Source organism: Amphiura filiformis, chromosome 8 (assembly GCF_039555335.1).
Source record: "Amphiura filiformis chromosome 8, Afil_fr2py, whole genome shotgun sequence".
Classification (NCBI taxonomy): Eukaryota; Metazoa; Echinodermata; class Ophiuroidea; order Amphilepidida; family Amphiuridae; genus Amphiura; species Amphiura filiformis.
In genome coordinates this window covers 39706702-39718900 of record NC_092635.1, presented here as the reverse complement: position 1 = coordinate 39718900, position 12199 = coordinate 39706702, and the positions used below count along the sequence as shown (strand labels likewise).

The following is a 12199-nucleotide window of genomic DNA, read 5'->3' as shown; positions in this document are numbered from 1 at the left end:
GAATTAATTTTTGATTTAAGTAATTTATTCTACGATGTTTTCTGTGTTCCTTTGTTTCGAAACAACGCGTCATTCCCCCCTCGCTCGTTTTTGGCCAAACTAATTTGTCTCTTTCGTTAACAAATCGCAGAGAAGAAAACGGTCTTATTTTTTAATATACGGTATACTGACAGAACCCCACCCCAGTTCCCACGGGGTTGTCACGGTGTCAGTGGCGTGCGCAAAAGGGGGGGGAGCAGGAACATATTTGTTGGTCATTCGGGGGAAAAACGTTAAAAACGTCAAAATTTGCTCCTAATCAGACTCCATTCGGGGGAACTGAACAACCTGCCCCCCCCCCCCCACTTTCAATGTGCTGCGCACGCCACTGCACGGTGTATTGCAGTAACGCGAAGGCGTGATATTCTATCGGACACATTTGAGTCCGTGTCTCCCTCCCCTCCCATATTATTGACCCGTCTGTACATCTTGACAGTTTTTGAAAGTTTTGAGTGCATGTATAAATTGTTCCCCCTTGTCAACAGATTCAAGAATGCATTTTAATTTGGAGGCAACGTCTTTCAAAAAACTTGTCGGCATTCCGAGGCCGTCGATACATTTGCCATGTGTGCCTACCATCACAAGTAAAGACTCCTTAGGGTCACCTTCAACATTAAAAGTAAAACTGTTATATAGTACAAACGGAACAAGTCAATTCCCGTCCACTAAAATAAGGTGAACATGGCAAAGTTCCACATTTGCCTTCAGTGGGATATAGCAAGCTGCCATCCTGACTCGTGTATCCACCTTGCCGTACCTCTGGGGCATTGTCTACGCATATATACTCGCTACGATGGTGTTGAAAATGAGAAGACATGATGTACCCGCCGTATTCTTTCGTCCATCCTGATGGGCATGTTGTCTTAGCTGGTACCACTGTGGCAACTGATTTACGATGGGCAAGACATACAGCGCACGGGACATCATGGTCCTGGAGTGTTTCAGCATTCTCCATAGAGAAAGGATTGAAAGCTGAAACTTCAAATTCAACGCCATATATGAAGGAATTGGTCTGAAAGCCGTCGGAATGTTGATCCCAATCTGGATTCATGGGTAAGCAGAGAAGATTGGCACCGCTTCCAGTATGAGCATGGTGGCTTCCGCTGGCGATACCTGTGAAATGGGGGATTGGGGTTTAAATAGTATTTAGTATTGGTATTTCCATAAAGAAAAGAAGCACAGGCAAAGTTATGGTGGTCACGAGGAAAAAAAATTGGTAATTGTGGCCACGATTCTGATGGCAATAAAATGTATTACATTGTTTTACTAAAATTTAAATATGACGGAGCTACTTGTCGTGCTAGACATACATCCGATGTTTTAGAGCGTAATAGCCCATTATTATAGCCTATGTTAACAATAATTATTTACCTTCGTAAACAAGGCTAGAGGTGGTATCTTCAGGACACGTTTTGCGGCCCCATCTTACATAAACAGCTTTACCAGATGATTGTTGAATCAATGGTTGCAAAGGTGTCGGGGTTGATGCCACTGAACCATCTTGCTCTGGTGGTAACTCTGAAAGAGATGTTGGATTTAATGAAGTTCCCGCCTAAATACATATTCATAATAATATATGTTATTTATACACTAAGCTTGATCTATCGGGCTACGCCCTTTGCCGGTAAGCGAGCTATAGACAAGCACCGAAGATCGATTGTGCTACGGTGTAACCGGCGGTAGGGTTTAAGCACAGATAATCATGTCAATGTTAATGAGAGTCAGACTGTGCGAGAAAAGTTGTTTACCATGATGTACAAGACCATTATGTTAAATACTCTTCTTTTACTTTATCAAAACAAATCTAGTGCTTTCTGTGTTAATACTTCTATTTGATGTATTTGTAATTAAAATTGGTGTAAATAATTGATATTGCGACAGTCTAATCTAATGTCTTAATGTTGGTACTTTGATACTGCGAACATGATTGAATAAGTGCAATTTTCTTGTTGTGTGACGAGTTTTTATCCCCATAAATGTTTATGATAAAATAGACCACTTGATTTCTTACGCTAGTGGTTAACTGGTAGTGGTATTATTTGTATAGAAAATGAAATATGCAATATTGTTTGTTGTGACTAATTTAATATTTCACTAACATATTTTGAGCGATATATACTAAGATATAGCTAATTTAATTCATAATTGTATCCTTTGTAGCGATTTCGCTCTTTTACATTACACTATAACTGCCAAGGTGTGTGTACAAAACCCGAAAGTTTTTCATCCGTCATAAAAAAAAATGCGAGTCTCTACGCCCAAACGACTTAAGCTAATCGTAGATCCATCCTTTGCGCTCATTTTAGTGATAAAATTGTAACCCCAGCTCCCAGGTAGGACTGACAATCAAAGATGGTCTGAGGGGGGTTAATGAGGCCAATCATAGGTTTCTACAGTGAAATCGACGATTTGCATTTCCCTCTTGTAAAATTATGCCAAGAGATGTTGACTTCTTGTTTGTTAGTTTGAAATAGTAATTTTCATTTTATACTTACGAGAACTTATTGGTGAAAATTGCAGGGAATGTAAGTACTTATTTCGGTATCATTGGATAGAGGAGACTCATAGCTATACATTAGTATAACGGTATATGATGTTTATAATTGAAAATTAGGGGGTTTGTAGCCCGCTCCCCTTCGTAGCCCATTTTACACAAATTATATGGCTCAGTAGGTTAAGATAGTATTGCTATTACATACATGTAGCTCAATTATCATCACTCACCTAAACCAAATCTAGTAAAGTATGGTCGTATGTCCGCATCTGAGATGCTACACTCATCCCCTTTTTCTCCTATATCACCTTTTACGCCCTTCAATCCGGGGACACCTTCGTATCCTTCCAAGCCCATTTCACCTTTGTCCCCCTGTTACAATGTGAAGAAGTATAAAGTTTTATCAATCTAATACCAACAAGCGTAATAACGAAAAGCGCGGTGACTGGATGATACGAAAAAGAACACGAATCGTGTAAAATACTGTTCTTGATCAGAGCCCTCACAGCTAAGCCGAACTCAGCTTGCAGTGAACAAGAAAGTCCAGTGATCGGACCTTTCCACTGGAGAGCCATAGTTGAACCAGCGTTCAACCCAGTGACAAATAAAGACCCATTCTTCAGACGAGTGCCAGAGTGGATATGTCTTGGTTTTCGTCTTAGTTGTTGTTCTTTTCTACAGGGTGTATCAAAATAATGTATACATTTTGAAAAATGCCACTAGATTGAAAGGTATGATGTCTTTGGTCAAAATTCTCTAGTTTATAACTTAATCAACATCCTGTCCTCCTACAGCTGAGAAATCACTGGCGTGTAACCATTAATAAGGATTTGGTGGCTACTTTTGTGAACCGTGGTAAAAAAGCCGTTGCGCGAAACCAATTCGGTTTCAATTCCTGGTACTTGCTATTACTGTGCAACAAAGAGAAACACGCAGGTGTACAGATTATTTGTCCTCATTGTTAAGGTTCAGTCCTGTGCATGTGTGAGTTACATAACACGTGACATGGTAAATCTGGGCAACTGTCTCCTTACATTTGCTAGATTTTACTTGATAAGGAGAATAGCAGCATTAACATGGATACTCGACAGTACACGCCAGAGCAAAGGGCCTTCCTTGTTGCAGAGTACCATCGCACCCAAAGTCCAGCATAAGTATGTCCCCCTTCACGTGGTGCTATTTACAAAAATGTTGCGAAGTGTCAGATAACTGAAACGAGTTGCAATCTGAACAGAGAACATCGTGGTCGCTCCAGAACTGGAAGATCTGCTGCTAATATCCAAGCAGTCCGTAACACTCTGCAGGCGGGCAAGCAGGCCTCAAATTAGCTGCCGTCGAAATTGACTTGGAATACCCTCTGCAACTTTTAACAAAATAACTCGTTTAGCCTTGTGATTTCATCTCTATCAGATGGTAAGAAGATATATCAACTTCAGCAAGCAGATTACCAACGGCGCAGTGTGTGCTGTCAGTGGCTTTTTGCCCATCCTCTTTGTTTCCTGGAAGATTTCATCATTGGCGATGAAACAGGGTTTGTATTAAATATTTTCACAAGTCCTCCTGCAGACCTTGATGAACTTCAGACGCATAATTGCACAAGTTGACATTCTCAGGCAGGACAGACCTCTCATTAGACGTGGTGTGAACGCCATGTTGAGAAGAGCTGACATCTGCATACAGAAGAATTGTGGGCATGTAGAAGACTAAGACTAAAACTGTCAATAACTGTAAACATTAAAGAAAGTGGCGAGACGTTTTTGTGATTTGTACGTTGTTTTGTTTTTAATTGACTTAGCGCAACTGCTTTTTATACTCGGTTCACAAAAGTAGCCACCAAATCCACCAATATTAATGGTCACACGCCAGTGATTTTTCAGTCGTAGGAGGACAAGATGTTGATTTAGTTATCGACTAGAGTATTTTGACCAAAGGCCTCCTACTTTTTAGTCCAGCGGCATTTTTCAAACTGTATACACTATTTTGATACACCCTGTATTTTGTAAAGTTTTAACAAGTTTAGGGGCATGGATATGGAGCTCAGCCAAAATACGTTAAAGATACGTTAAGCTACAGCCTGGTGGGCATGTAAACAACTGTTTGTAACAGCTCTTTGGGTGCCAGGCATGGACAGTTACCACCAAATCAGCCAAACAATTGAATCACAGATGGCAGATATACCATTACCAACATTGTACGGAGACCTTCCTAAGTTAAGGACACAGTTCTGTGCATTTTGTTGCAGAGATAAGCGGGACACACACCGACATCGCCTGGCTAATAATTACTTTGTCAGCAGAGATACTAAAATAAATACCCGGGATCGATACACGTGAATTTGCTATGCACGAGTTTGACATGAGTAGAAAATCTTTGGATACCGCGGTAGAAAATGATGAATATCTCCCGTAAATGATTTCGTATAAAGAAACCAGATGTGGTTCCTTGCACTTGAATATATATTTTAAACAGATATGATAGTCGTTAGTTAGCGTCTTGAGAGAGTAGCTTGCGTCTAGAGTCAAAAACTGACAATAATCCTGCCCGTAATTCTGATTTATATGTGCCGAATTATATAGCGCAGTGTATAGGCCAATCGTGAAGGTAATCTAAAAGCATATGACCTATAGCGTACCATGATCGACTGACACACAGCGAGGTCAGTCACCGAGCTGATCGGGGCTATCGTCAGTAGCCTTAGTCAGATGTCCTTCGGCTCATTTAGCGACTCAAAACTATTAAACAGGTCGATACAAAATGGCCATGCGTGGCGGTGGATTCAACCTACCATGGCGATTTCTGCCATGAAGATATCGGGGCGATGACACTGTGTGACAGGTATCTATAAGCTGGTTCACTGGATCTCAAAGCACTGGAATAGAAAACTAGAAATGCCCAAGGGACCGATACTCGAACTACATTTTGACAAGGGTGTGCGGCTGGAACTCTGAAACCCCTACCCATATTTTCGGCAATTTTGAGACCGGAAAATGTCTGTAAAATTACACCATTATTGTTCTGTCAAATATCCTAAACGAATTTATATAATGTGATATTTAAAGTCCGATTTACGTATATCTTATGGAGACCACATTACATGGATGATTGATAGACATTGGAATCTCGCAATCGTTCTCATAAACTCGAACATCCTTTGACCACTGGACTGCGTTTACGCCACATTCTTAGAAAACAAAGTTTCAATAGGGTTCGTAATTTGTCCTTTCAGGAGATCCCTTGATGGTTCATTTAGAACCACAAAGAACTTTGGTTACTGCGAAACTTTTTCTGGTTCTCTAATGAGATGATTGCAGAACCTCTAAAAGGTTTCTTGAATTTTCAGAGACCCTTTTTAAGAGTTCAAGTGTGAGGGATCTCCCAAAAGGACACATTGGAACTCCTTTGAAGTGGATCGTAACTTTGTAATTGGTTTTCTCATAATATTTAGGTGCTCATTTGAGAACTCTGATCCTGCATGTGGTTGCAGCTGTCAATCTTTTACCCACTATAAGGTATGTTGCATTTACGTTCTCAACCTGCAATCACAAGCCAACAATACTTTATGATTGTTACTGAAAAGAAGTGTCAATTCCGTTTGGAGCGTTGAGCTACTGAAATGATTCTGATGTTTGTTACAACGTACTTGATTTGCTTTTTGAGCCTCAATATATCGTAGGTCATCAAGAATCAAGTCAAGAATACTACTATATTTGCTTACCTTCAAGCCATTTGGTCCGACGCTTCCTGGAGTGCCGGGAACGCCAGGAATGCCATCTCTTCCATCCCGACCAGGCCGGCCATCTAATCCTGGAGAACCGGGTGGCCCGGTAAAGCCCGGAAAGCCACGGGGTCCTATTAATTAAGAACGGGAATTATATCAAGTATTTTGAGCAAGTACATATGTGACTGGACATCACGAATCAGCCGTAAAGTTGGCCCCGGTCAATTTTGTTTTATTTCGTGTTTAGAAAATATATATCATAAGCTTTAAAATTGTATATCATTTGACTTCAAACGATATCCAGAAGCGGGGTTATGGTTTGTTGAAATCTGTTCCTTCAACAAAATTGTACTTTTTTTCGGTTCTACATGTGTCTCTTTTTCCACATTTCTGGTAATCAATATCAAACAGTCATTTCAAATCATCCCCACGTCAACGAGGTTCAGGAATGTCCTCTCATTGTTAATTGTTGGTTATACATACCTACAACCATGGCCAAAATGTGTTGGGACACTAATGGAAAACGTACACTATATTATGGCCTTATTTCCGTTATTATTAACGTGATAAAATGGAGGTTTCTTTGGTGTCAAGCCTAAACCCTTTCCTAAAACCCCAACCCTCCCCCTTCCCCACCAATCAATGTTGGGTGCCACAAGGCGCGTGTGACCAAAAAAGTCGGATTCAACATTGATCGGGGGGAGTGGGGGGGGGGGGCTTATTTACATTACCCTATCAAACCGTCCCAACATTTATGGCCAGCATTGTAGACAATTATACAATGCTTTGTTATCCACCACTTGAACAGGATTTCGCCAAAGCAAACAAAGACAAGAACTATTTAAAGGATTCTATAGAAAGAGGTAGAAGCTTATTATCCTCTTCAGCAATAGGATTATTGATTGGTTTAAACAGTGTTTGATGAGATACTTGTCGCGCCGAATTGAGATACATATGAATATGACCTTCACGCATATTTTACACTGTAACTCAGAATACAATTTGCCGAGTTTACGGCTCATTCGTAGTGTCCACTCACATATGCAATTTAAACTTTCCATCTGAAACATGGGTGATGCATCTGACGCAATCAGGCCACAAGTGAGTTTCTTTATAATTAATGAGCATTGTTTTTGTCGGTAGCTATTGTGCGCAATCTCTATTGTTCCAACGTTATCTCAAAGTTGATTGTTAATGTCCAAGTCTTCTGCTACATATCTGATGTGGATAAGTACGACACTTATATGACACCTGTACCATTTTGGATAATATTGCTCATAGAAATGTGCCAGTTGTCAAACACAGAGAATGATAGCAACAGATACATAGTATCGAAGACATGGCAGTATTATGTAAAATGTGCTTATTACCGACTGGTGCACGAAATATTGGAGAGATTCAAGAGGTTGCGAAATCGCAACATTCAAATAATAAAACCCAATTGATGTTATCTCCTAAAATAATATGCATTTGGGTGTCTGTGTGCGCGTTACCTCAAGCTCGCAATTTTTTTTAATATGGATGTACGCAAGTGCAAGCAATGCAATCTTGTACAAAATCTTCTTGACGCTCAATATGAGCACAATATAGGTTTACCTCTGACTCCTAATGTTGGTTCTCCAGCTGATTGCCGTTTGACTCTCGAATGATGGTAGAGCAAAGGTGCCCCTGGCTTTGACTCTCTTGATTCGATGACTACCTCCTGACCAGATGGTTCTCTCTGGGAGTCTCTATTCCGATTCCTCTCATGTGGTGATTCATCGACACCATGCATCCAAATAGAAGGTTCTTCCAAGCTTGTTTGTGTCCGCCTTTCTTTTTCAGTCTTTATCATAACCTGTAGATATTAAGACGAACCAAATTACCCGTTAGCTATTTTTTCCTACAAATTAAACCAAGCCACGTAAAGGCCAAAATATATTGCGGGCATTTTTCATTCCTGAAAGACGTCATTAATGCGAACAAAGCCCCGAACAATAAAAACGTCTGCAAAATGCCGTACTATATCGCAGCCTATAAAGGTACAAAATCAGTGGCGGCGCCAGGAGGGACATGGGGCGAAAAGCCCCCAGTCAGAACTCTTGGCCCCAGTTCCCCCCAGGTAAAAACCCAAATTGACGACAATTGCCACTTTTTGCGACAATTTTGAGCAAAAATTTGCCCGAAATTATCCCCATACGGTATTTAATTGCACTTAATTTGGCTGCTTTGTGCTAATAGTGAAGGAATATATGTGTAAAAACAATTATTATAGTGCCTACCTTCAGAGAATGCAGTTGGTCGTGAAGTTCGTCACATTGTACCTGAAGATACACAACTTCAACACAAAGAAGAGAAAATACAGAGATAGCTAATAACACTAGAATAGCCGGCGTGTAACTTGGATTCGAACTTTTATTGTCCATTTTGCGTTACATATGATATGGTACCAAAAATATTGCTAGTATGTGTTTGTTTACAAACAGATCGGCAATGATTTGAAACCACACAATCATGCTTAGTACAGTACGTGTAAACCCGGGGTGCAAACTTCATCTTCACAACCAAATACCTTTGAACTTCAAATGATAACATGAAGACTATATAAATAACGCGACATTTCCCTTGGCTTATTCACGGTACTAAGTGCAATTTTTCTCTTATTCTGTATTATTATTTTTTATATTCATTATATGACAGGATAATATTAATATCATAATTTATTATAATATTTTTGTACATTTGTTTTTGTTTTTGTTTTTTGTTGTTTTAAATTTCTCTCCAAGCTCCAAATGTCTACGATGATGCAATGGAAACATTTGGTTGGCGTAACGCACAGACAGATCTCATATTTACTAAGGGATGGAATCAAAACTCGGCCCGCGGTTGACCGCCGCAGGTTCCGGGTGGTTCCGTCCGGATGCAGCCGGTTTCAATTGTCCTTAACAATGGAACGCGGTTCAGCCGCCGGTCAACCGGCGGTCGAGTTTTGATTGCATTCCTAAGCAAATAAAAACATCGGTTATCTGAGTTCATCAAGGTTCATATTTGAAGATATTTTGCTTTTGAGCTATAGTGCCGAATGGACACGAACATTTTCAATTTGAAAAATAAGAGAAAAACATGGATGCCTACGCAGCAGAAAACCCGAATGGTGAGTTTACAGCCAAACAGGAGAAATGCATGTATTACAATGAGTACAATAAGCAGAGCCAGCCACAGTATTTGAAAATGTTGGCAATATCAGTCTTTGTTTTTGCAGTGTTGTGTATGGGCATTGAGCAATACAGACTAACCACCCAACTTTACCAAACAGACCTTGCGTTACAATCGCTGCAATGGAAAGTGGCTCAAATGGAGGTAAACTCTATTTATGTTCCATTCAATTTTGAAACTATAATTTTTATAGATAATAATTGATTACGAAGATTTCCAGAGCCGGTATAAAGTAATTAAGTGTCGCCGCATATTATCTTTTGTGACAGACAATGGTTCTACCTTCATGTAAGGAGTCCCGAAATTATAACATTATATAGTAGTAGTCAACTAAATTTAGTTGGCAGGTTGGCACCAAAGAATCGCGAGTAGTCAACAATTGATTGGAGGTCAAAATTTGAGTAAAAACCTCAGTGGTCACTTTCAAGTTAAAAATGCATGTGTATAAAGGTATGTGTCATACAAAGACGCATGGTATATTGAAACGGACACTACAAAACTTGCTACTATTTATAGGTTAATAACTGCGCATTAGTTATTTGGAGGGCATTGTGAAACATCTAAACATTTTGCCTTTGGAACCGAGGAATATCCCGCGGGGCGCAGCCCCGAGGGATATTCCGAGGTCCAAAGCAAAATGTTTAGATTTTTCACAATGCCCGACATATAACTGATGCAAAGTTATTAACCGAATTCATAACCGTCACTTTTAACTCATCACTCAACCAAATCTCAAGATTTTATTCTCCGAAATTTGTTGAAATAAACAATTTTTATCAAAACTTATATTTCGCCCTTTAAAAAGTCGAACAGGCTAAAACGGACTTACCAATTACAGCACTGCGCAATCACGCCATGTGCAAATATGGTAGTTGCGTGCGCGTGTAGAGTTCCGGCGCAACAGATGCGCACTACGCGGAAATCATTGTTCCGCGTAAGCATACGCGGAGGTCATTGATGGATATCAATAACCTCCGCGCCGGTGTGCGTATATCATCTAACGAGCAATCTAATTGGGACGCACATATGGCGTGATACGCGGAGGTTATGAATTAGAGGTTAATGACTGCGCATCAGTTGTTTTGAGGGTATTGTGAAATATCTAAACATTGTGCTTTGGAACCGAGGAATATCCCGAGGGGCGCAGCCCCGAGGGATATGCAAAGTCATTAACCTGTCAGTAAAATGCAAAGTCATTAACCTCATTCATAACCGTCACTTTTCACTTTATTTAATTCAATTTACGGCACATTTTCTTCTTTTAATTTGAAAACAGAACACAATTTGAACTTTATCTGTCGTTTTCCCTGAATAAAATCGAATAGCCCATTAAGGAAATACCGCTAGCGACCAATCACACTAGCACGCAATCATGCGATGTCCAAATTCGGCGGCCAGCATTCGCGTAAATTGTTCAAACGCGTAACACGTCACATTACGCGGTCATTGTAGAGGGTACTTTTAGCTACGTCACGAGACGCGGTCATTATACTTTTTCAATGACCTGCATTTGCGTCCGCGCATTTAAAAGTTATTATCTGTCATTGGATCGCACTTGCTGCGTATATTAATGAGGTTATGAATTGGTATTATAACTGTTACATTGTGAATGTGAGTAGGCAAAAGTAACGTCTGAACCCAAGCATCTTCTTTGTCAATGTAATCAAGCTTCTATTCGTTGATTCAAATAACAACACAGTAGATATAGTCGTCATTAATCGCGATTATCACCAATTCATAGCCCAAAGTCGCGTCGTACAACCCTACCCATCACCAGTGGCGTACCGCCGTGGCCGCTCCTACCCCGGGGGCTGAAGAAAATTTTGCCGCCCCTTCCTCAACAGCCCGAAAAGGTTGACCCAATTTTTTTCGGTGGTTTGAAAAAGTGAAGAGCAAAAAAAAAAAAAAGATTATAGGCGCTAGCGCCCTAAAATCAACACATTTTGATGTATAGTACAATTTTTTCACAACTTTTTATACCTTTTCAGAATTTTATCCGCCCTTTCTTATTTACTAATTCTTTTTGCCGCCCCTTCTTCTTCCCCCGCCCCTTCTTCTTCCGCCGCCCCTTCGTTTTGGCCGCCCCCTGCTTTTACCCCGGGGGGCTCGGCGGCTCGCGCCCCCAAAGCCCCCCTCCAAAAAAAAAAAATACGCGCTTGACCACACGTGCATACCGCATACAGATGATACTCTAAGTTAGAGTTACTTTCTTATTTGTGACGTCCCATGTCAAAACCAGACATTTTTAGCAGGTTATCAATTTTGAGGTTTTTACATCATAGAGATATTTTGCTCCCCAATGAAATCGGACATTCCTAAGAGTTCGTAAGTTATGGTATTATAAAATTGGAAATTAAGATATCGGCCTAGTAATATTGACAATGTTGAGAGTAGGAATTACCTTTAAAATGTCTCAAAAATACAAGATGCCAGTTATATTCCGATTTGAAACTATCAGACAATATTTTAAACATAAATAACATCACAAATTCGCAACAAACCCAAACTGTGAAAAAAATCACCCGGGCAGATTTTTGGCTTTTTCTCCATTTACGATCCTGGTTTTGACATGGGACGTTTGACATGGGACGCCTTGTGTTGTTGCCGTAACAGAATGCCCTAAGCCCTAACTGTAACCCTTTTTGAACTAATGACCCATGGCCTCAAATTCTGCGAGAATCAGAAAATCTATTCTTGCAAAGATTCTCCTAAACTTAGTTTGCGTGAATCAGAACTGATTCTCCCCAAATCAT

At 40.2% G+C, this 12199-nt stretch overlaps 1 protein-coding gene across 1 annotated transcript; it reads right to left on the bottom strand.

Annotated features, from left to right (window-relative positions):
• Window positions 1–667: 667 nt before the first annotated feature.
• Window positions 668–1805, bottom strand: LOC140159519 (uncharacterized). The gene is made up of 3 exons (XM_072183009.1): window positions 1788–1805; window positions 1411–1591; window positions 668–1152 (listed from the first exon to the last, which is right to left on the bottom strand). Exons 1-3 carry the CDS (start codon window positions 1803–1805, stop codon window positions 668–670), a joined length of 684 nt encoding a protein of 227 aa, XP_072039110.1.
• Window positions 1806–12199: the final 10394 nt, after the last annotated feature.

Coding starts and splice junctions, on each gene's coding strand:
- LOC140159519 (XM_072183009.1), bottom strand. Junction 1,153..1,410: donor CTCTAGCCTTGTTTACGAAG/GTAAATAATTAT, acceptor CCCATTTCACAG/GTATCGCCAGCGGAAGCCAC.